We start from the raw sequence: 23,382 nt of genomic DNA, 5'->3' as shown, positions 1-23,382 counted from the left end.
ACAAACATGTTTTCTGATATCAGGAAATAATTTTTCTTTTGGTTTCAAACACTCTTAATTTGAATAACCTCTATTTACTGATGTCAAAAATTGATATAAAAAATCCTTTTCTGCATGATACATTTATCAGAATGATTTTTTGATATCTGAAATTCAAAATCTTTCTTTTTAATGAGAAAACGTATTTTCTGATATTGGAAAATAAAAGAAAATGGCGAATAATCTTTACATAATAAACACTGAGTGCACTTGAATGTTTCCCTGACCGACCCTCCAAAAAATCGCTAAAATACAGTGCCCTGATTGTTTTATAATTTTTTTCTTATTTGAAAGTTTACGCAAGAAATTTACAAATGTAATTGACAATTCTGGCCATTTTATTGAAAGCACTTAACTGCTGTACACCTCTCGAAGTTTTATATAATACATCACAATTATTTTCCCTAGGCATCGTTTTCACTTCTTTTTTTTTGGATAGACTCAGTTCAGTCAGCAAATCGCATACAAAGCAGTGCTAATTATTATAGATATGGACAAAATAGCCATAATGAGTTCAGTTATAGCACTTAGTTTACTTTCTTATTCTTAAAATGTGTCTACAGATTTGAAACAAATTTCAAACGGGGCTACAAATATGCCGATTATAAAGCAGCTTTCACTATTCCATCCTAATTTTATTTAGGTCTATTTTTTTTTATATAAAAAGAATCTGATATCAGAAAATACAAACCATTAGTAATTGATATCAAAAAATCATTTCCTTAGATTAAAAAAAAAATCGCGCTTTTTCATATGGAAATCAGTTCACGGTTTATTTAAAAAATCACAATTTTTTTTTGCGGGGGGGGATATCAGAATGCTTCGAATTTCTGATATAAAAAACTTATTTTTCAATATCAAGAATTCAAATTATTGATTTTAAAAATTCATTGTTTGATATCAGAAAATGCCTAAAAAATGTTAGCGCCTCATATAAAATTTATAAACGAATAGCAAAAGGACGACTTGTTTTCAAATTCTTTGAAGAGATAATGTACGAGTTATCAAAAACCGACAAACCGAAGAAACGGAAGTGATGCTGAACTTGTTGTCTGTCGTTCTTTGCGTCTCTGGCGTTTTTTCTATCTCTGAGCCAGGTATCTGGAAAGTCAATTATGACAGGGTAAGAATACCCCTCCCCCGATAATTCTGATGCAGAAAAAAATCAATGAGTATGCCTTCAACAGTCTGCTAAGTACTTTTTAGGATGATATTATTTTAATCTATGTGTCATGTATTTTCTGTGTACTATTGTGAAATTATTTACATTTTGGTTGTATTTAATAAGAATATTATTGTTAATTCTCAATTCCAGCTATCAAACTCTCATTATGAACGTTAACGTTTAGACTCTTTGGCGTTGTGCTGTTACACAATTTAAATATTCACTTTCCTTCCTTGGCAATATTTGGCTTTGCAAGGATGTAGTTCATCCTAAATTTTATTCAGATTAATTAAGTTAACTAATGTTGCCTGGAGATGTTAGGGAAGATAGTTTTGGATATTTTGGGACATTCCTTAAAATTTTAGATGAAACTTTTAACACACAACTATGATATAAATGGTGTGAGCGATGGACTGAGCACAGTTTTTATGGTTTAAACAGAGACTGATTTTTGTAATAGAGAGAGCTAATTTTATTTTAAACATACACTAATTGATCCGCTTGCATTGCATGCTGAGTCTACAACTATGACATTATTTTTATTCATTATACAAGTTCTGTTCCTTTCTCAACTTTCATATTTTGCTGATTTCATACATGTATTCCACCACGCACAAGTTAGGACTAACTTCCCCGTGCATCAAAAAATTTCTGAGAAAAACTGTGTGTATAATAATAATGGTACCATTTAGCCTTGCTTTGCAAGGCAGGTTTTGCCTACATCTTGCTGATTTACATAAAACATACATTACATGCCAGCTTTTGAAAATCTTCTGGTGGATTTTGCTAGTATATATACAAACATTTTCCAACGTTTTGTTGTTGAAATACATAGATCTAAATCAAACTCTAGATATTCAAGATTTCATCCAAAATGGGATTGTGGTTAATAATTATACACAGGAACAAAACTTAACCCTCTTTTACCAAAGCATAGGTCTGGATACCATGAGAATATGACTGCCCTATATCAAGAGTTTTTGAGTTGTATTGATAAACACTTTGATATGTTTTAACAATGTTAATTGTTTATTAAATGATAATGACAAGAAAAGTTCTGACCTATGTACTGTTCGTCCACGAGGTTATCAGCCACCTTTTCACTCATTGAGTGGTCAATGCTTATTAATTTGATGATGACAATATTTGATGTACATCATTTCAGGTTTAAATTTCTCTTGCAGGTTAAAGATTAATTTGTACACAAAAAGTATATTTTTTTCCTCTTTATTTCTCTAGAGTCATGATTTGTATGGTTTCCATAAAAGCATGTACAGTGGGACCAAAATAGCTGTAAAAAGTAAGATTGCAAAGTTGAAAATATCTTTCTTTCTTTTTATTTGATATCAGCATTTATATTAAGGATTGTATTACAGGATTTTCTTAGGTCATATTTCATTTGTTTCTGAAAAGGAAAATTAATCAGGGCATTATTGAAACTGAGAGACATTTTTTAATGCGTCTAAGGTTAAAAGTTTAGATTCATAGGCATGGATGTATATTGACTCATTAAAATGATATTCAATTGTTTACCTATCTATCCAATGATTGTTTGATCCAAAAGTTCATTATTAAAAAGTTGGAATTGTTTGAATTGTCATGAGCCATTACAAACAATGTTGGCTCCACAGAATAAATCAGTATGTATCACAATGTTGTTGGTTTTTTTTAACTACAAAGTCAACTGTAAACATGCTGCAAAGAAAGAGGAGAAAAAGAAGCTTAACATTAAGTGGCTGTTGCGCTATTCACCATGCGCAAACGAGTATCACGGAGCAGAAAATGATTTGGTAATCAATTATCTCATATAACCAAATGCATTTCAATGTTCACTTATAGATTTTTGGAATAAACTTTTTTTGAAAAGAAATGTACAATTTGGGGCTAAAGTTACGTTTATCTCTTTCAGAATGTATTACTTAGCTACTTAGATTTCCCTGCTTTTCTACCTCTTGAGGGGTTAAACTATCCAACCGCTGAATTCATGAGAAATGTAACTCAGCATGACTGTGGAAACACCATCTTTTGGCTGCCAGTGAGTACTGCATGAGTTTAAATGGAATTGTTAATTCCACAGCGATGTATAACTTCATCAATTGGAATTTATTTCAGGTTATGATACATGTTTTATTATTTTTTTAGTTTCAAAACTCCACTTTACAAACAGCTCCTACACCAACACCAACAGTATGTATTTATTCATTTCTTTAGTCAAAATTATTCTTGAATGAAAGTTATTTGTTTGTTGTATTATACAATGGAGAACATGGCTTTGTGGTTATAGGTGTAAGGCTAATAATCCATAGTTCGTTAGTTCGAGTCTTAGTATGGTCACTTGATGTTGTGCCCTTAGACAAGGCTTTTCATCGGCCTTGTCTCAATTCACCCAGCTTAAGTTAATGGCTAACCTGGTGCCCCAACCAGATAGAGTCAATGACCTTAATCTGCTGAGCCAGAAACCAGGGATAAGCACTAGCCTTTAGGAAGGATTTAAATTAACTTTAACTGTTATACATACAGTGTTAACATACATGTAGTATTTACTTTTGAATATCTAGAAAAGTAATAGTACAGATCAGGAACAATCAGATGCTCAAAAGAAATCCAAACGAGAGTTAGTGAAACCAGGAGTTCCTGCACAGGTTAGACACAGTCAATTCTTATTCTGGCTTCATTGCTGCTTTAGAGGAAACAGTTACAAAATTGTTTATCCATTTCAACTTGAAAATCTTAAATTGTATAAAGTTTATTTTCTAGTACACATTTATTTTATATTAGATATTGCAGAATGTAACTACACCCTCTACTCAAAAAGGACCCACTCAGCAAATAGGCCAGAAGGTGAGAAACTGTTGGAATACAACATGTATATGTACACTATATACAAAAGTACATGTAAATGTACACCATGTACAAATGTACATGTATATGTACACCATGTACAAATGTATATGTATATGTACACCATGTACAAATGTACATGTATATGTACACCATGTACAAATGTACATGTATATGTTCACTATATGCTAAACTTTTTTTATGAAACTCTTTTATTGTAATTTTGAAGTGAAATGCACACAATTTCATAAAAATTAGGTGTTTGAAAGAAAACACTCATTTGAAGCAATATGAGCTTCAATGTATGTGCTGGAAATTTTCGTTGTGATTTCCTATTTATTTAAAATGACAAAAAAAGATTATTAACATGTTTTATATACCGGTACTCATTACTGTCAGTCATATTTTTCTGGGAAAAGCTATTTATAGACTGATTGATGCAAAAATACATTGTAATTGTCACACCATACAAACATTGGTTTGCTTTATGTTTCTTAGTACAGAAATCTTTCTTTTGATATTTTTTATTTCATTTACAAGTTGATATGTTGCACACTTCATGATTTTGATAAAACTTAAACTGAGTGTGTTTGATATTGTTTTAAGAATCGGCCAAAGTTTCAGGAGAGCTGGAGGGATGGCTACTTCATCTTCATCATGCAGATCTCATCCTTAAATGAAAATGACACTTTTGAAGCAGAAGGTAAAATGTACAACTATTAACTACAAAAAGAGTCCTCATTTAAGATTTTGTATTCTAATAAAAAAAATGAATTTTCTTGTGCTCTGAAGATGTTATGTTAATGTTAATTCTGTGTAACAGTTGAGGTGGAGATGTATGGATCCTATGGATATATATCAGCAGTAGATATGCCTCTCTTAGTGGTGAGTATGCCACAATTATCTGTATCCATTTGGGATGCAAAGCACTAAGGTGACTAATTTCGATAAACAGTGCATAACCAATGACAACATGAGCTATTTCACGTTGTTGACTAGCCCATTACTGATTTGTTGAGTTTTCACATTGTGAAACATCCTACTTGATGATAAACTTCTGTTTTATTTAACAGTTTGTTTACTTGATGATGAATGGCTATGTTTTGATTACAGTTCTATGGAGTGATGGGGATAGTGTACATCATCTTTGGACTGGTCTGGCTTGTCTTGTTAGCTTGCAGCTGGAAGGACCTCTTGAGGATTCAGTTCTGGATTGGTGCAGTGGTAGTTCTGGGTGAGCGTTTTAATACTGGCTTCATTGCTGTAAAAGTCGTCCAGGTTTGTTGTTTGTGACAAGTGATAATTTACCCTAAAGCTAAGATAAGGAATGTGATTTTTACAGGCATGCTGGAGAAGGCTGTGTTTTATGCAGAATATCAAAGTATCGCTTCCCAAGGCCACTCAGGTTTGTTCAACTTGCTAATGTTTTTTTACATTTCAATGATGCTGAGGTAAATTTATGCATTCATTTAATCATAGTGTTTTATTTTGAATTTAGCTGTAAATATTTACCGTCAGTGTAAGTATCCACATGTTCATAGGATTATGATGGGGGTGGTTGCTCTTCCTCCACGGTTGTTTTGTTTTATATGTTTACAAACATGCTGTTTATGTCCATAAGTTATTGTGGATTTATTTTCTTCTCTAATGTTAAACTTTTCCAATTTTTAACTCACAAGAGCTGAAAGCTCAAGTGGGGTTTTCTGATCTTATTTTATTTAGTGTCAGAACATCAGTCTTTACTAATGACAAAATGCAGAAATAAATATTGAATTGACTTCTTTTTTTTTTGATACTTAATACTTTTAATTGCATTCAAGGAATAAATTGCAGAATACACTAAATTTTTAATCTAATATGATACAATTGTAAATTGTTAAAATCCATGACTCCTTTCTGTATTGATTATAACTAAAAGGGATGTAAATAGGAAAGTGTTATTGTAAACTACTGTAACAGTATTTAAATTAAGGAGTACTGCAATTGTATATGACGGAATCATATTTTTGATATCATTTTGCATTCGGGCGATGTATTTTTTCAAGATTATAGCTACCCTCAATTAGACACTTATACATTCTAGGCTTGTTGGTCCATGGTCCTCTTGTTTCATATGTTTTCTATTAGTGTTTTTTAAAAAAAAATGTTGTTAGTTTGTTTCTTTTTCAATACAGGTCTAATTGTCTGTGTCAGGATTTACATGTATATTTAAACATTGTTATTAATGTTTTCTCTTTGGAGATTTGGAACAAAATTAAATTGAGTTTGCTAATTGATTTGGAAGAATTTATCATTCTCATACATCTGAGTACGAGCTCATGCTGTTTTTTACTAAACTGAGCTAATCTTTTGCAGTGAGAGGAGCTGTGATCTTTGCAGAGCTTGTGTCCTGTTTCAAGCGAGCTCTAGCCAGAATCCTCATCATCATTGTCAGTCTGGGATTTGGAATTGTTAAGTAAGTAGTCTTTACAATAGATATTAAATTCGTGTAATCATTTCTTTGCAACCAATTTTTTATTTTTTATAATTGTGCAACCTCAATGAGACCTGAGTGCATTGGTTTTATCTCTGTAGACCTCGACTTGGCACCACTTTCCACAAAGTGATTGGAGTGGGAACCCTCTACTTTATCTTTGCTTCAATTGAGGGATGTACAAGACAACTCAAGGTTGGTTAGAATCCTACACAAACAATGCTTTATTATCAAATATTAAGAATAATGTTGATTATTTGATTGATATTTATTGCAGCCTATGGGAGACAACTCCAAAGAAGGGATGTTGATCCTGATCCCTCTGGCCGTCACCGATGCCTCCATTGTGTGGTGGATATCCTTTGAAAGAATTTTTGTTTATTTGAAATCCAAGCCCTCCCTATCATTTCTCTGCTGTATAAATGCACATGGCTCTGTGGTCATAAATGTACAGTATGTGTTAGGCCAGAAACCCAAAGGTTGATAGTTTGAGTCCTGCTCTGATCACCTGATGTTGTGTCCTTAAACAAGGCTCATTGTCTCAATCCCAACAGCTTGTGATTTGCTTACATTTATCACAATGTGGGGCAGCCAAAATTGTGTATGTATTGATTTTTATAAAGAAATATAAGGCCAATGAACACATTGAGGGGTTAATTTATCAGAGTTGAACATGGCAGCTTGATGGAATCATTACTATTAGTCCACTGAACATGGAAAGATAAATAATACTTTACTTATTTACACCATGGGGTCTTATGGTATACAGCACCACAAAGAGGATAGTTTCCATACAGTAGAGTATATGTTTCTAACAAATTGGGGGCACAATATTAATATTTAGATTGAGGACACACTTCATTTATGCACACATCTACTTTCAGACCCACCCATTAACACATAAACATGTTATTGTATTCCCGTCCAACTCCAATAAAGTGGGATGATAATAGACAAAATATTCTGTTCAGGTTTGTCCTTAACTAAGCTAACATCTTCTCCAGCCTGATCCAGACGACTCGTACATTGCGCCTCCGCCGTAATGTGGTCAAGCTATCCCTGTACCGACATTTTACCAATACTCTGATTTTCGCCGTTCTAGGTAAGGAAACTTGAGTCATTTCTTGTTTTACCATATAAATGAATGTTTATTTAAAAAATGTATATGTACTGGTATATGATGTTTTACAAAAAGTGTAGTATTTAAGAAAATTTATTGTTTGTTGTTTGAAATTTTAATACTTTTGCAACTTCTTTTTCAAACATGTTCTGATGTGTATTTTGTGTTGAAATTGATGGTTATGTATATACATGTATAATTGATATTTCTTTCATTTATTTTTAGCATCCATTGCTTTTATTGCTTGGTCGTTTCCTCAACATCAGTTCAAATCCTGCTTAACGGTAAAGGAATAAGCTTTTTCAGATCTTGCCTCAGAAAAATTTCAAATTTAATCATGGAGAATTTATTGTTTAGAAATGTGTATCTTTTTCAATTTTCAAACTGTTATGTAGGACTGGAGGGAACTGTGGGTGGACAGTGCGTTCTGGCATCTTCTGTTCTCTGTGATACTGTGTGTCATCATGGTTCTATGGAGGCCCTCCGCTAACAACCAGAGGTAATTAGGGCCCCGCAAGGATTTGCGGGTGCCCTATAGTAATCACTCTGTCCGTCCGTCCTTCTGTCCGTCCGTCTGTCACTCTTCCGTCCACAAATTTCCTGTTTTTTTCTAATAACTTTTTTTATGGTTGCCCAATCAAGTTCAAATTTGGTATTGTAGTCCAGTAGGCAGAAATACATATTTTGATGCTAAGTTTGGTTCTCTATGTCTTCTGGTTTGGAGCTGGGGTGGTGGGGTAGATTCCTAACTATGCATAAGAATGAATGGGCAAAGAGAGATAACTGCTGAGAATGAATGGGCAAAGAGAGATAACTGCTGAGAATGTTACCATTGTATACATGGAAGGCTGTGCAATATTTGTCCTTTGGGATTAATTAACCTTCCACAGGAAGAAAATCCTAAGCATTATCTTTATCTGTCACATTGAGATTAATTACTGCACTGCCTGTGTCTGCAAATGAAATTTGTTTTGAAGTTAAGGTCAAATTTGAATGATGTGTAGTATTGTGTACATTCTTTGAAGTATGGATTTAAAATATAATATTCTTATTTTATTTTGGTTAAAATACCATACACAATGATTTATAATAATTTTATTGAATTCTAAAATCAAATTCAAATCAAAATTAAATTCTAAAAAAATTATTAGATATCAGTTTTTTGATTTTTTTTTCTTTTTTAATGGATGTTTTGGTGTTGTTTTTGGTTGCTTTGTTTATATTAAAGGAAACTTAAGAATAGTACCTGAAAATGTTCCTTCTGTAAGCACTGATTAAATTCAATAAATGGATGAGAGCAGGATAATTAATCCCCTGAGATTAATTATCTTGCCTGCATGTTTCAGAAAATCTAAGGTCTGTCTTTATCTGTTATATGTATTACCGTACACATGTGTCTGCAAGTGATGTTTGTTTGAAGTTGAGGCAAAGCCTAGGTATCATTGCATTGGTATCAATTCTTTGTTTTTTTACCAAATTTTATTTCATCCCATGTTAACCCACTTTATCCCGTGGATATGACTCATTGGATATTTTTTTGATATCCCACAGTTGTGACTTTACAATGGGATTTGCCTAGGCATAATGAAGTAAAATAATGTAGAGTTTTATAACAGTGTAAACATTGATTGTGGTGTATAAAACATGGGATAAATAGAATCTCATATGATTTGTAGTATAATATGATTTTTATCCAACTTGTGTGTTTTATCCCCTCACTAAGGCTCAAGAAAAAAATACTTTAATTGTTGGATGAAAATCATATCCAACTACAAATCACAATTCCTATATATTCCAGTTCTTTACATCTTCTGCAGGGCATTTATTTTTCATTTGTTAATATAAAGAGGATGGAATTCAAAGTTTTTTAGGTCACCTGAGTCACTCAGGTGACCTATTGCAATTGGTCTTCGTCCGTCGTCGTGCGTTAACAATTTTACATTTTTAACTTCTTCTTGAAAACTACCAGGCCAATCGTTACCATTTTTGGTGTGAAGCATCTCTATGGTAAGAAGAATCTAAATTGTGAAATTTATGGCTCTACCACCCCTGGGGTGCCACGGGCGGGGCCAAATATGCAAAAAAAGCCGAAATTTTCAAAAATCTTCTTCTCTACTTCCACACAACTGAGGAAAAAACTGAATGCATGGTTATGATGTCCATGAGGCCCTCTACCAAAATTGTGAAATTTATGGCCCCTGGGTCTGGGGTTCTGGCTCTAGGGTGGGGCCAATATGGCCGTATAGTAATGTATTAAATCTTAGAAAATCTTCTTCTCTACTCCCATATATATTTGTTAAAAACTAAATGCATGGTTATGATGTCCATGAAGCCCTCTACCTTAATTGTGAAATAAATGACCCCTGGGTCAGGGGTTCAGGCTCTAGGGTGGGGCCAATATGGCCAAATAGTAAAAATGTATTAAATCTTAGAAAATCTTCTTCTCTACTATCATTTATATTTGTTAAAAACTAAATGCATGATAATGATGTCCATGAAGCCCTCAACCTAAATTGTGAAATTCATGACCCCTCGGTCAGGGGTTCAGGCTTTAGGGTGGGGCCAATATGGCCATGTAGTAAAAATGTATTAAATCTTAGAAAATCTTCTTCCCTACTCTCATATATATTTGTTAAATACTAAATACATGATTATGATGTCCATGAAGCCCTCTACCTAAATTGTGAAATTCATGACCCCTGGGTCAGGGGTTCAGGCTCTAGGGTGGGGCCAATATGGCCAAATAGTAAAAATGTATTAAATCTTAGAAAATCTTCTTCTCTGCTCCCATATATATTTGTTAAAAACTAAATGCATGGTTATGATGTCCATGAAGCCCTCTACTTTAATTGTGAAATGCATGACCCCTCGGTCAGGGGTTCAGGCTCTAGGGTGGGGCCGATATGGCTAAATAGTAAAAATGTATTAAATCTTAGAAAATCTTCTTCCCTACTCCCATATATATTTGTTAAAAACTAAATGCATGATTATGATGTCCATGAGGCTCTCTACTAAAATTGTGAAGTTCATGACCCCTTTGTTAGGTGTTCATGCTCTAGGGTGGGGCCAATATGGCCATATAGTAAAAATGATTTAAATCTTAGAAAATCTTCTTCTCTACTCCCACACATGTGGGCAAAAAAATGAATACATGGTTATGATATCCACAATCTCCTTTACCTAAATTGTGAAATTCATGGCCCCTGGGTCAGGGGTTCAGGACATGGGGGGGGGGGGCAATATGGCAATATAGTGTTAATGCATATAATGTTTAAAAATCTTCTTCTCTATTCTCACACATCTGTATAAAAAAACCGACTAATAATTATGTTTATCAGGAAGTCCTCTACTGAAATTTTAATTTTCATGTCCCCTGGGGTATGGGTTTTGACTCTAGGGCAGGGCCAAAATGGATGTATAGATGCTAATGCATATAACGTTAAAAAATTATCTTCTTTACTCCCACACACCTGAAAGGAAAACTAAATTCATTATTTTGTAGACCAGATCTTTTAGTTTTTCACCAAAATTATAGGTTTCACAGTTCTTTTTGAATTAATTGTGGTTGTCATTACAAATTTATAATTTTTCTACTCCAGTATGAAACCTAATTAATTAGATGCATATATGAGACTCCATGACAAGTTTGTGTATTGGATATATGCTACTCAGGTGACCGTTAAGGCCAATTGGCCTCTTGTTTCACTTCTCTATATTAATTGTCATAGCGGGGCCCTTCCTGACTGGTCAGTTTTCTAGTTCTCTTAACTTTTCATTACTCCACCTGAGGAAGAAGTTTCAGGTGTGTGATCTTGTCTATAGGGTTCTTGCAAACATTTTTATAAAAAAGAGTTACCGTATTCCCCTTTTTCAAAACAGCAATAAAATCAATCATTGCAGAAGTAAGTGACCTGATGCGGTTATGCCTGCAAAAATTAAACTTATAAATAAACTTTTAATTGTCCTTATATTTCCCTGTTGAGGATGATTTATTTTCAGTAACTTCTTTTGTTGTTAGGTATGCATTCTCTCCTTTGTTGGATGCTGCTGATGAAGAAGAGGAAGAAAACTTGATTAGTGATGCCTTTGGTAAGAACAGTGATATTTGGTACATGGGAGAGAGGGAAGAAATAATCATTCATTAAATAATATCTGTATTCTTTGAAAATGAAATGGAAGTTTGATAATGGGCAAGAATAATAAACATTGTGTAAGTCCATTTTTTAAGAATGTAAGAAATGTACCGTATATTGCTTAAAATTTATTATCTTTGATCATATATTAGAAGTGTTTAAATGAAAATGCATTGTAACCTGTGTAGATTAGATAATATTGAAAAAAATCAGATTAAATAGGTTTTTCTTTCATATTGATTCACAACAATGTACATGTGAAAAGAAACATTTATGTGTACCTGTTTAACCTTAAAGATGGAATGAAAATGCGAGGGGTGAAGGGAGCAGCCAATGGAAATGCCAAGAGTCGCAATAGCGTGGTGAGTTGTCCAGTTGTCAGAAATGTGTGTTTCTGTTTTACATTATTTAGCATTGATTCTCTCTTTGGAGATTTTCTGTTAAAAGCAGTATCGATTGTCAAAGATTAAAGTAATTTTAGTTATTTGAAATATGGATTAAGGATGTTACATAGAGCTTCATTTCATTGATATTTCAGGATGATGACCTTAAATGGGTGGAGGAAAATATTCCAACATCCCTCACTGACAAGTAAGCATGTTTTGTTTACTCTTTTAAGCTGTTTTAGCAGAGCATAGCTTCCTAATGCTAATTATAATGCATTTACAGTATTTTGTTAACAAAGGAGGGTGATATAATATTAGATTGCTAGATTTTCTGAAAGATTTGTATAAGAATAACAGGCAAGTATCCTCAAGGGGGAGCCTGGTCCCCCCCACTTTTTTGTGCAGCAAAGATTTTTCTAAAAATTACAAAAAAAAAATGAATTAAAAACAAGGAAATATACAGTGATGTGAATTGAAAAGTATAACCCCCCCCCCCCCCCCCCCCTTCAAGGATTAGGATTTTCAGGATTCTGGAAAGTAACCTCCCCCCCCCCCTTTTTTTTTTTCGCTTGTCAAGAAGTCTGGCCCATCCACTTTCAAAAACGATGCTATGTGCCTGAATAAGAAGAAAATATCAATTTATTACACGTACTGAATATTTGAGTTTTCTTTGGATTGATAAAACTGAATAAAGTCAAAGAGGGTAATCAGGTCTAGAATTGCATCATTCATTGATTTTGACCCGTGTTCCCTTGTCATTCTGAAATAATGGCATCTTTGAATATTATGTAACTTGTAACCTTTTTTTTTTATTTAGGGCTCTTCCCAGTCTTTTAGATTCGGATGAGGAAATGATGACAACAAGATATGAAGTCAACAAGATGCAGTGATTCTGCGCAACTTACAATTAATGGTTTTGTGTTAAGAGTTTGAGTGACACTGAATTTACCAAGTTCAGCTTTGAACTGGGATCCTAACTATGTAGTGTGTGAGGGCTTGCTTTACTGAGTTTGCAATTGATCATATACATGTATAAATGAAGTCTCAAGTGTTTAAAGTATTTATTCTTATTGTGCATTTGTAGTGAAGAGACAGAATGATGTACATGCATTTGTAGTTTATAATATTCTTACTTGTTCGAATACTGCAAACTTTTGGTGGGACTTTTGAAGGGATATTATTTCATTTAACAATTGTGGGTAATTACATGTATTATTGAATAAATTTATTACTGACACTGTATATATGACATACATGAGTGTAAGTTAAAATTGCAACAATATCAGATAAGAATATTCTTTTAATTTTAAGAATAGAAAATGATACAATTTATAATTATTTGAAATTTTGTGTACAAAGAAACACTACATGTATGTTAAGTTTATGTAGATGTTGATTCTTGAAAAAAAAGCAATCCAAGTATGGATGCAATCAAATTTATGTGAACTTGTTTGTTTGTTATATCCATTTCTTTGAACATTTTACACCATTTTAATGCAGTTGTAAATATTTAATTCAAGTATGAAATGGTTGTTATATTGCATAAACAGGTACGTTGTGTTGGGATACCTTCAAAAACTAATTACCGGTAAACACTTGTTCTGCTAATTGCATCAACTTGTATTAAAGGGATAGAAATTGTTTATACATGTAATGCACTTAAGGGAATTTTTAATTTTGCTTAAATTGTAAACATAAAAGCTTTAGCTTGTACATTCATATTGCCTATTTTGATCAGTGCTATTTATTGTAATCATAAACTACTGGCAGTGATACACCTTACTCAATATTCATTGTTTCTAAAGTAACATAAAAAATACAGTAAGCCATTCATGTGAATTGAAAACGGATGGACTGGTTGTGGAATAGTTTAATGATAACTGTCGAGTTTTAATTTTTGACCTTTCACATGTATTTCCAATGGTCAAATTCTTTAAATGATATGGTGTTATGTTTTGATTGCATTCCATTCATTTTTTATCGAATACACTTTTCATTGTTTGATAACAACCTGATCTGACAGTAAACTTACCTACAAATTTGGAGGCTAATTTACCGGTACTTGATAGTTTAGATATTATTTATATCTAATTCTGTTTTTCTGTCCTGGATTATAAGAGATATTGTAAACCAGCTTTATCGGTATATTGCAACTACTTTGCTTTTAGAATGTCCAAGGTCAAAGTAGTGTCTGATGACAACTTCTCCCATTTTACATTAAAATATTTTGATGTACTGGTATAATGCATTTAAATTTTCTTAACAAAAAGGGCTCCTTGATGAAAGGATTCCACAAAAGTTGCAAATAATTCTTAGTTGGTTTACAGTTTATTCTTCAATCTTTATATTTATTGTCGGAATCATCTTTTTATTTTGTTCTTTGAATTACATATATTATTATTTATCATGTAGTGTAAATGAAACTACTCATTCAACAATATTTTTTCTCTTAAAAATTAAAGTTCATTAAAGGATATTGAAAATCACCTTTTTTTATTTTTCTTTATTGTGCTTTTGATATTATATGCTAGCAGTTGGTACATACGACCATGCCTAATGTACGGCAAATTTCTTGAAAATCATTTTCCGACTTGGGCATATCCAGATATTTAGAAAGAGGGGCACCTACCCCACCCCCCGGGCATGTCAATCCTTGTCCAATTTTGTGAGTTATTGGTAGATACGCCTATATATGTTACCTGGTGAATGAAATTTAAAAAAAGAATAAATCATGTTTTGTATTTATTCTGACAACAATCATTTGTTGCATGAATGAATGCGTGGAATTGGTGATAGAATGTTTCCGACTTTGCGTATTCGGGGGGGGGGGATAAAAATTCACACCAGAGACGATCGTTGCTAACCTATTCATGGACAAAATACTTTTATAAATAACATCAAACCAACAAAAAAACCCACCAAAATGCATCTTCACAACGTCAAGGCTTAACGTTTGTTGACGTTGTGAAGATGACCGAAAACGGTACTCTACCGGGGCGTTATTCAATAGCGAAAGTGAAAGTAGCACGTGATAACAACAAGATTCGTTTCACTGGACAATAGATGATATGAAGTGTTATCTTCTGTTTATCGCAGGTATTGTTGGTGGATTTATTTACTTGGCAGTGTCATAGAGCAAGAATACACAGCCATCAACAAATAGATATATCGTTGCTTTGTGTAAACGCCCCCTAAAAAGAGTGAAAAAAATGGGAATCATTGTTTTTTGATTTTTTTTATTATTTTGAACATTTCTGTAACATGTTGTCTTTACAGATGTATATATATTCTGTAAATCAATCCTATGTACTTTGATGAAGTCTTGGTAACACTGTGAATTTAAAGACGTAGATGTATACGTGTATTTTTAAACATTGAAATGTTGATTTTTCTCCTATATTGTAAATATTAGCAACTTTGGCAACATGTCAAGGCCTACCAGTGTTGGATACTTCTCTTCGTTGGATACAGTCAAGTACTTTAAAAGACATTGAGTCCCATCAGAGTTAGTATTTTTTAGTTATATAATTTGTCATGTTCTCAATTTTGACACAGGAATTTTGACATAATTGTGGATGCTAATATACAGTCCTAAGCTTAAAGGTGAATAAAAGTGGCAGATCAGGGCTGTCACAGCACTTTTTGGTACAGGAACCAGGTCCCTCCCAATTGGGAAAAGTATTGATATTTTTTGTCAAATTGGGAAAATTTAAGATACTTGTATTATCAAAAGGTATCTATATATCATAGCATAGTATTTTGTTAACATAAAAATTGAAGTTTTACAGCTCAAATTCTACTTGAACACATTTTTTTAATATACGCAATGTATAAACAATATTGCGTATTTGTTGATGAGAAAATTGGGAATTTTAGGGGGTTTCCCCAAATGGGAATTAAGGGTCCATTTATTGGACCCAAATCAAAGAGATTAACAGCCCTGCAGATCATATGACCATGCATAGTTACATAGGATTGTGTATTCTAGAATCTAGGTGAAAGGTCAAAGACCTTTGGTTATTATAGTGAAGATGTCAACACTGCATGAATCTTAAGGTTTTGCCAAACTATTTCATAATTAGGTGATGCTGAAAAAATCATCAATCATGCCTTATATGGACCGGCTCAAAACCAGTCCTACAACAGACTGGCTGAGTTCACAGACACATTTGGATCTCGCATTGCAGGATCTCAGAACCTGGAAAATGCCATTGGTAAAAACTGTCACCTGTATTAAAAGTAACAAAGTTTAGAGTAGATTGTGGATTTGTCCAAAAGTACTGGGTATATATATTATATATTTTTATTGTTTCCTGTTCAATTTAGATTACATGGTTACCAAACTGAAGGAGGATGGTTTGGACAATGTTCACACAGAGGCTGCTCAGGTAAGTGTAACATCAAAAAAATGTAATGCTTTTCAACTTGATCCCAGAAAACCAGTACTTTCACTATATTTGAGTTTGTACAAAGCATATTTCACTATGTTTTATTTATCAGTTATACTAATCAAATTCATAGACACTATACTGATTTAAGGTTCCTCACTGGGTACGAGGCAATGAGTCTGCCGTGATGATCTCACCCCGGTACCACCCTATGGCAATGCTCGGGCTGGGCAGCAGTATAGGAACTCCCTCTGAAGGAGTCACAGCTGATGTTCTGGTGGTGACCTCTTTTGATGATCTCAAGGCTAAGGCCAGCAAGGTGTGTATGGTTGAAGGGGCTCATTTATTTGTACTTGTTCATTTAGATAAAAGTATGATATTCAGAATATTGATTTTTTTTTCTATTTACGGTACCATATGATTTATATGAGGAACTTATTGTGACAATCGGTAAGACTTGAGGAGATATTTCCCATTGAACTATACTGTTATATATTATTTACATCAGCATGAATTATTTACTGTCAAAAACACAAACATGATTAAAAACAATCTGTGTCAGAGTTTTAATAGCAGTGAGCAACTTTACTATCTGATGCCAATATTCAAGACTTGGCTGGCTATGTTTCAAAAATTAGTTATAAACTATCTAATAAGAAGAAATTATGTGATCAGCTTTATACAACTATGATTATATTTTCCTTTTTTTCAGGCGAAAGGAAAAATTATAGTATACAATCAGCAGTATGTCAGTTATGGTAAAACTGTTCAGTACAGAGCCCTTGGAGCCCGAGAGGCAGCAAAGGTCGGGGGAGTGGCCTCCCTTATCAGGAGTGTGACCCCCTTCTCCATCTACTCCCCCCACACTGGATGGCAGGTACGTATTAAAGCAACTCAAGGCTGTAGGAAAGCAATTTCACTTTTGAAGAATATTCCTTACTTATAAATAACTTTGCAAATGTAGAGTACTCATGTTATAGATTACAGCTAGTAAAACCACAGGAGCATCTTACCTGCTCTGCGCTGTATGACGTATATATAGATAATTATATATATGTCATAGAGAGCAGGCTGTTTAAGATGCCCCTGTGGTAAAGCTTGTTAACTTGAAAAAGATGGGATTAAAGTTAAAACTTTAAGATATCAGACAATTTGAGATAAAGAGCTTAAAGTATATAAAGAAACAGTGGTTAGGACTCCCATCTCACCTTGATGTATCTATGGTATTGGAGTACCAATGTAAGAGATATCAAAGTTAAAACTATTATACATGTATAGCTTATTATGTATTTCATATTTGTGGGACATCTCTAAGAAGCTTAAAGTATTCATGAATATTGTAGGATTACGATGACAACGTTACAAAAATTCCCACAGCCTGTATCACTATAGAAGATGCTGAAATGATGCAACGCATGCAGGAAAGAGGTAAAACAATAGATATTTGATGTGGAATTCCATGTATATGCTTGTACATACAAGTTAAATGTTCATTTTGGCATAAAGTTATTAGACTTTACATTTTTTTTAAAGTTTAGTTTTGTTTTGAAATACTTTTGACTGTAAATTGAAATGGTGCATCTCAATATAAACAATGGCATGTTTACTATAATAATTTGCTCATAAAGTTATTATTCATTTGAAAAGAAAGAATTGATAATTCAAGTTGGTTCATGGATATGAATCAAAATTATGGTTACTGGTAATTAAAATTAATCCTAGAGTATCTTTTATTGTTTTTGTTTGATCTAATTTTGCTGCATGGAATCAAGTTTCAAAATCATCTTCTTCTCTTTGAAGGAGTCAAAATACGAGTGACACTGAAAATGGAAGCCAAGAATCTTCCTCCTGTTATGTCAAGGAACACTGTGGCAGAAATCAAGGGATCCAAATACCCAGAACAGGTACTCGTTCTTGAAAAGAGCAGATAATGCTTTTATGTTTAGTGGTTGTTCTAATTATGTTATTAAACAAAGGATCGCATGACCTTTAAACATATTAGGGTACTGCATGGGAGTGTAATACAATGTACACGCATTTGTCTGCATTTGTAATTACTGTATACAGGGTTATTTTTGGGCTGTGTAATTTTCGCCCTTCTACACTTGCAAACAGTTTCGCCCCATCTTTATTTCACCCAGACACAGTTGTAGAGAGATAATTTGAAACAAATGAATTTGCTCAGTCTTAAATTTGCCCCTTGACTATGATGGCAACAGAGACGAAAATAAAAGGGGGTAAATATTTTCATGTATACAGTACCGGGTATGTAAAAATGTTTGTGTCACTTCATGTCTATTACTGGATTTATGACTAAAAACAGAATATTTTTGCTTTCTTCAATCAGTTTAGATCATGTGAGCTAGATTTTGATTGAAAGAACAGAGGTCTGTGTGTTCACCAGGAAAATTCTTAAAGTTAGCTCCTATCTTTACTAATGAAGCAAATGCTCATGAAGGCCTTCTTTTCTGAACAGGCATTTGTTCTTGTCCTTTATGAATTTGATAAAAATAAACATGTCAAGAATTTAAACAAATTTAAATTACTTAAAGGAGAATCTTATTGGAGACCGGTATGTTAATTAAACTAGGATGTACCAATCAAAGCATTCAATTGATGTTTAAGGTGGTACTGGTGAGTGGACACCTTGACAGCTGGGATGTAGGTCAAGGTGCTATGGATGATGGAGGGGGAGCATTTATTTCTTGGCAGGTAACAAATTATTTAATTTATGTGTTCTTCTTCCTCAAAATTTTACTCTAGTTGAAAAACAGTCTAATTAAAATTAGATCTTTGATCCGCTCCTAATAGATCGCTACACTACTTTGTGTAGCGATCTATTAGGAGCGGATCAGGGATCTAATTTTTTTAATTAGATTGGTTGGAAAAAAAACCTAAAATTACTGTCATTACACATTTTTGTGTGTATTTGATATTGCAGGCCTTATCCATTATAAGACAGCTGGGACTGCAACCAAAGAGAACCATTAGAATGGTCCTATGGACAGCTGAGGTATTATGATGGATAAGCTTCAAGTTATCCAAAATATAATATTTAATTAATTATTTTTTAAATGAAATTTAAGTTATTCATAAAATGATGAAGTATTTATTTAAGGAATAAGGAATTGTTCTATGAGTACTATGAGGTGATAATTTTGGATTGGGCGTGATCAAATCCAGTGAAGCCCAAAGGGCTTTACGATATAGATTTGATCACATCCCGGCCGAAATAATCACCTCATAATTTAAAATATAAATTAGAAAACCCCACTGGCGCCCCATTTATGCATCATTTGATATTGGACTGTATAGTACAAAATTGTATAGTACAAAATCGATACAAGTGTTATCACAGGCAAAGACACTAAAAAAAGGAAAAGATATGTTTATATCATGGTTTTATGCTTTGTATGCTTACATTGACATACCGGTAATTTTGATGGCATTTTAGGAAGAAGGAGGCTTTGGTTCTCAACAATATTATGAAAAGCACAAGGTAAAATAGAATATGTTCCTGAGTTTCTCTCTATATAATACATGTACATGTATTCATGAGTACAATGTATATGTGAGCTTGAAAATATTAGTATCATTATTCATTAATGAAATGTTGAATTAAATGTCTTTTAAAACTCATGCATTCATTTGTTGAACCAAAATTAAAGTAATGGTTATTGATTACAAATTACAGCATACACAATACTATAGAGACATAAGTATCCAACATATGTACCGTTACATGTATTTGGTGAATATAAAATGTTTAATTTTTTCAGAAAAATATTGATAATTTTGACCTTGTAATGGAGTCTGATGATGGTACATTCATGCCCCTTGGTTTCCAATTTGCAGGTTTGTTTAAAGAAATCAAATTCCAAAATCAGCATTATTTCAGTTACCGCTACTGATTTAGAGCAGAAGTTTTTAAAAATATATCTTGTCATTTGTTACACTGATTGTCAATGATTAATTAAAATTAGATTGGCACCTGATTTGATCGCATTTTCTTGTACAATGCGTGATGCAAAACAAGCACCAAGTAATTTTTATGTTGTTTGAACCAACAGCACTGACATAATGTATTAAAACACCTGTTCAAAATGTGTACAGTAAAACTCAGTTATAGTGAGGTCCTAGGGACCAGTGGATTTACTTTGTTATATCCGTAATTTGTTATATCCGTATGACAAACTGGTAATAATAACTATAGCGAATTCACTATATACAAGACTGCAATTTTTGCTAATTGAGGTTTAGAATGAAAATACAATTTTTTGATACCTTTAATAATTGGATTGTTAATTGAAAAAATTATGTGAAAATGAATTCATCCAAACTATTATGTGAAATAGGGTAGTACTTTAAATTTTTTTAACTGAAAAGAAATTCACTATAGAAGTGTTAAATTTCGTTATTATTCACTTCTAGATCTACGAGACTCAAAATCTGTTCTTCGCTATATTCTGTGTTCGTACTAAACAAGTTTTACTGTAATACAATTACAGATCTAGACTGTCATAGACTTAAAAGCTATGCTTTATATCTGCTTTTTCTGTTCAACAGCGTATTGCCAATCTTGAGATTTCAAAAATTTAATGTAGTTTTCCTTTGTACAGGCAATTCTGCTGCAAGAACCATCATGCAAAAGGTTCTAGAACCCATTCAGAAGGTGCAATCCATTCCCCTGCTTTCAGGAGGGCAAGGGGAGGACATTGATGAATGGATCAGTGCTGGGGTTCCAGGGGGTAGCATTGCAACAGACCAAAACAAGTACTTCAAGTTTCACCATACCAATGGTAATTATTCATACCACTTTAAACAATGCTGTAAACTAACTTTTATTCTTCATTGCAAATATTTTTCACCACGACCAGTCCATGCTATACGGGTGTAAATAGCATTACATGTACTGGTGGGGATATTAAAGGCTTGATTGTGGAAATTTGTTGCTGTGAACCAATTTATCATAGGTTATGGCACGGTTAAAGTCACTTAAATGAGCTAAATATAGCTTCTGATCACAGTTTCACTCATTTTTTGTGAATTTAGCATATCATGACTGGTTAGCTAAACATTTAAACAATAAAATGCTTTCTTTGGTGATTCATTCGGGATATGAAGGTAGCGACATTGCAGGAAAAAACATAACCCGCTTTAATGTACATAAGTATGTTAGCTAAAAGAAACAGCCAAATCGTCTCCTATGGGAATTTGAGTCTGACATCATCATGATTATTTTGTGCAGTTATTTGTGTGATTTTTCTTAGGTTCGCTGTAGACTACCTGTAATTGATAAACAGGTCGTGTAGATTTCAGTCAGGTTTTTTCTATAGAGCTATGAATTAACTATAAGTTTCTGTAAGAAATAGAGAAAATAATACATACATGTAGTAGATGTAAATATAAAGCTATATCTGGTCTTTTTGTTAATGAACACGTTGTTGTTGCTTTTACAGCTGACACAATGACCGTACAGGACCCAACAGAAATGAACATCTGCACTGCTCTATGGACAGTTGTAGCTTATACTGTAGCAGATATGGAAGACATGTTGCCTCGGTGATAAAAAAATTTAGATATTTTATAAACTGAACTTTCCCACCTGCATATTTTGGACACTGTATATTTAAGATTTATTGTTAAAATTACTGTTTACATTAGTATACAAGTTTTTAAACTGTTTGGTTCTTATCTCATATTGATATCAAAAATACCTGGTAACTACAACCAATTCCCCTTTAGGCAATATATCCTTGTGTGCCCATATTTCGACAGTCTTAATCTATAGGTCCTCTTTTTAGATAAAATGAGCAATAATTTTGAAAGCTAAGACATTTATCATGAATATCAATCATAGCTTGCTGTGTTAACATAATTTGATTAACCTTTTTACATTTTGTTATTTCAATATACAAAGTATAAATTCATCAACAAAATTACGGGGGCCGCAATTACTGGGTCCTAAATTCGGCGATTGCTCTACATTGTCTTGTCAGTTAAATTTATCCTCACAACATTACTTGTTTTTCATTAATGAATCTTCGGTCCTTGCAGACGATACACCATGTGTTTCGTCATAGTGTTTATTTTTTTATGTTACCATGATTCAAATTCAGGGTAATGGTGGATTAACAAAATTTGCTGTTCTTTGTGAGGAAAAATTCATAGATTAATTTCTTACTTGTTTGAAGTGCATTTTGATAAATACTAGGCCAGTTGATTGCTAGTCTATCATAGCATCATATGCATACAAAATTTCTCTTATTCCTGCGAAAACGAGCGAGATGTAAACAAAAGATAATCACCGTCGAAATTTGGACCCTGTTGATTTTAGGACCTTCGACCATACTATTGATATTCTAACGTACTTAAACACATCATATTGATGTCAAAATAGATACAACTTATTCCCCTTTAAATGAATTATACCATAGATATTTGTAGGTCAACACATGCCAGTAGTTTATTTGTACAGATACTGTAATTTCTTTTATTGATAAATGGCTGTGCATAGAGCCAGTGTGAGCATATGTAAAAACTTATCTATAATTTATTTACTCTCAATCTGATGGAACTAAGAATTGGGACATAGCATCACCCAGTCCTCTCTTCACTTTGGAAACAACATGTCTAGACCATAGGCGAGATTAGGAGTCTGTGAGTTGGGTGACCAAGTTCCTTACACAGCGTCACAAAATAATTTTTATGTACAATATGTATTTTTTATTTCAAATGCCATTAGTACTTTATACTGGTAATTGTCATCAGTACTTGAAACTTAATATAAATGATCACTTTACCATAATATCCATTTACATGTTAATTAAGTAACCT

At 33.1% G+C, this 23,382-nt stretch overlaps 2 protein-coding genes across 2 annotated transcripts; both read left to right on the top strand.

Annotated features, from left to right (window-relative positions):
* The first annotated feature begins 1,042 nt into the window (after nucleotides 1-1,042).
* Nucleotides 1,043-14,643, top strand: LOC128177115 (transmembrane protein 87A-like). Its single transcript, XM_052843675.1, has 21 exons — nucleotides 1,043-1,162; nucleotides 2,444-2,504; nucleotides 2,885-2,994; nucleotides 3,114-3,239; nucleotides 3,347-3,391; nucleotides 3,763-3,846; nucleotides 3,983-4,045; nucleotides 4,652-4,748; nucleotides 4,869-4,930; nucleotides 5,159-5,279; nucleotides 5,388-5,450; nucleotides 6,401-6,500; nucleotides 6,620-6,713; nucleotides 6,796-6,875; nucleotides 7,514-7,620; nucleotides 7,864-7,922; nucleotides 8,034-8,137; nucleotides 11,657-11,727; nucleotides 12,069-12,133; nucleotides 12,310-12,362; nucleotides 12,975-14,643. Exons 1-21 carry the CDS (start codon nucleotides 1,076-1,078, stop codon nucleotides 13,045-13,047), a joined length of 1,725 nt encoding a protein of 574 aa, XP_052699635.1. The 5' UTR covers nucleotides 1,043-1,075; the 3' UTR covers nucleotides 13,048-14,643.
* A 478-nt stretch (nucleotides 14,644-15,121) lies between these two features.
* Nucleotides 15,122-23,169, top strand: LOC128178378 (carboxypeptidase Q-like). Its single transcript, XM_052845497.1, has 14 exons — nucleotides 15,122-15,253; nucleotides 15,570-15,662; nucleotides 16,240-16,371; nucleotides 16,484-16,545; nucleotides 16,697-16,864; nucleotides 17,258-17,422; nucleotides 17,889-17,973; nucleotides 18,346-18,449; nucleotides 19,171-19,257; nucleotides 19,487-19,558; nucleotides 20,000-20,044; nucleotides 20,325-20,400; nucleotides 21,165-21,344; nucleotides 22,005-23,169. The coding sequence occupies exons 1-14, from the start codon at nucleotides 15,226-15,228 to the stop codon at nucleotides 22,109-22,111; spliced, it is 1,404 nt and encodes a 467-aa protein (XP_052701457.1). The 5' UTR covers nucleotides 15,122-15,225; the 3' UTR covers nucleotides 22,112-23,169.
* The last annotated feature ends 213 nt before the right edge of the window (nucleotides 23,170-23,382 follow it).

This window comes from Crassostrea angulata, chromosome 3, assembly GCF_025612915.1.
Source record: "Crassostrea angulata isolate pt1a10 chromosome 3, ASM2561291v2, whole genome shotgun sequence".
Classification (NCBI taxonomy): Eukaryota; Metazoa; Mollusca; class Bivalvia; order Ostreida; family Ostreidae; genus Magallana; species Magallana angulata.
The sequence above is the reverse complement of the archived record's forward strand: the minus strand, read 5'-3'. Positions and strand labels throughout refer to the sequence as shown.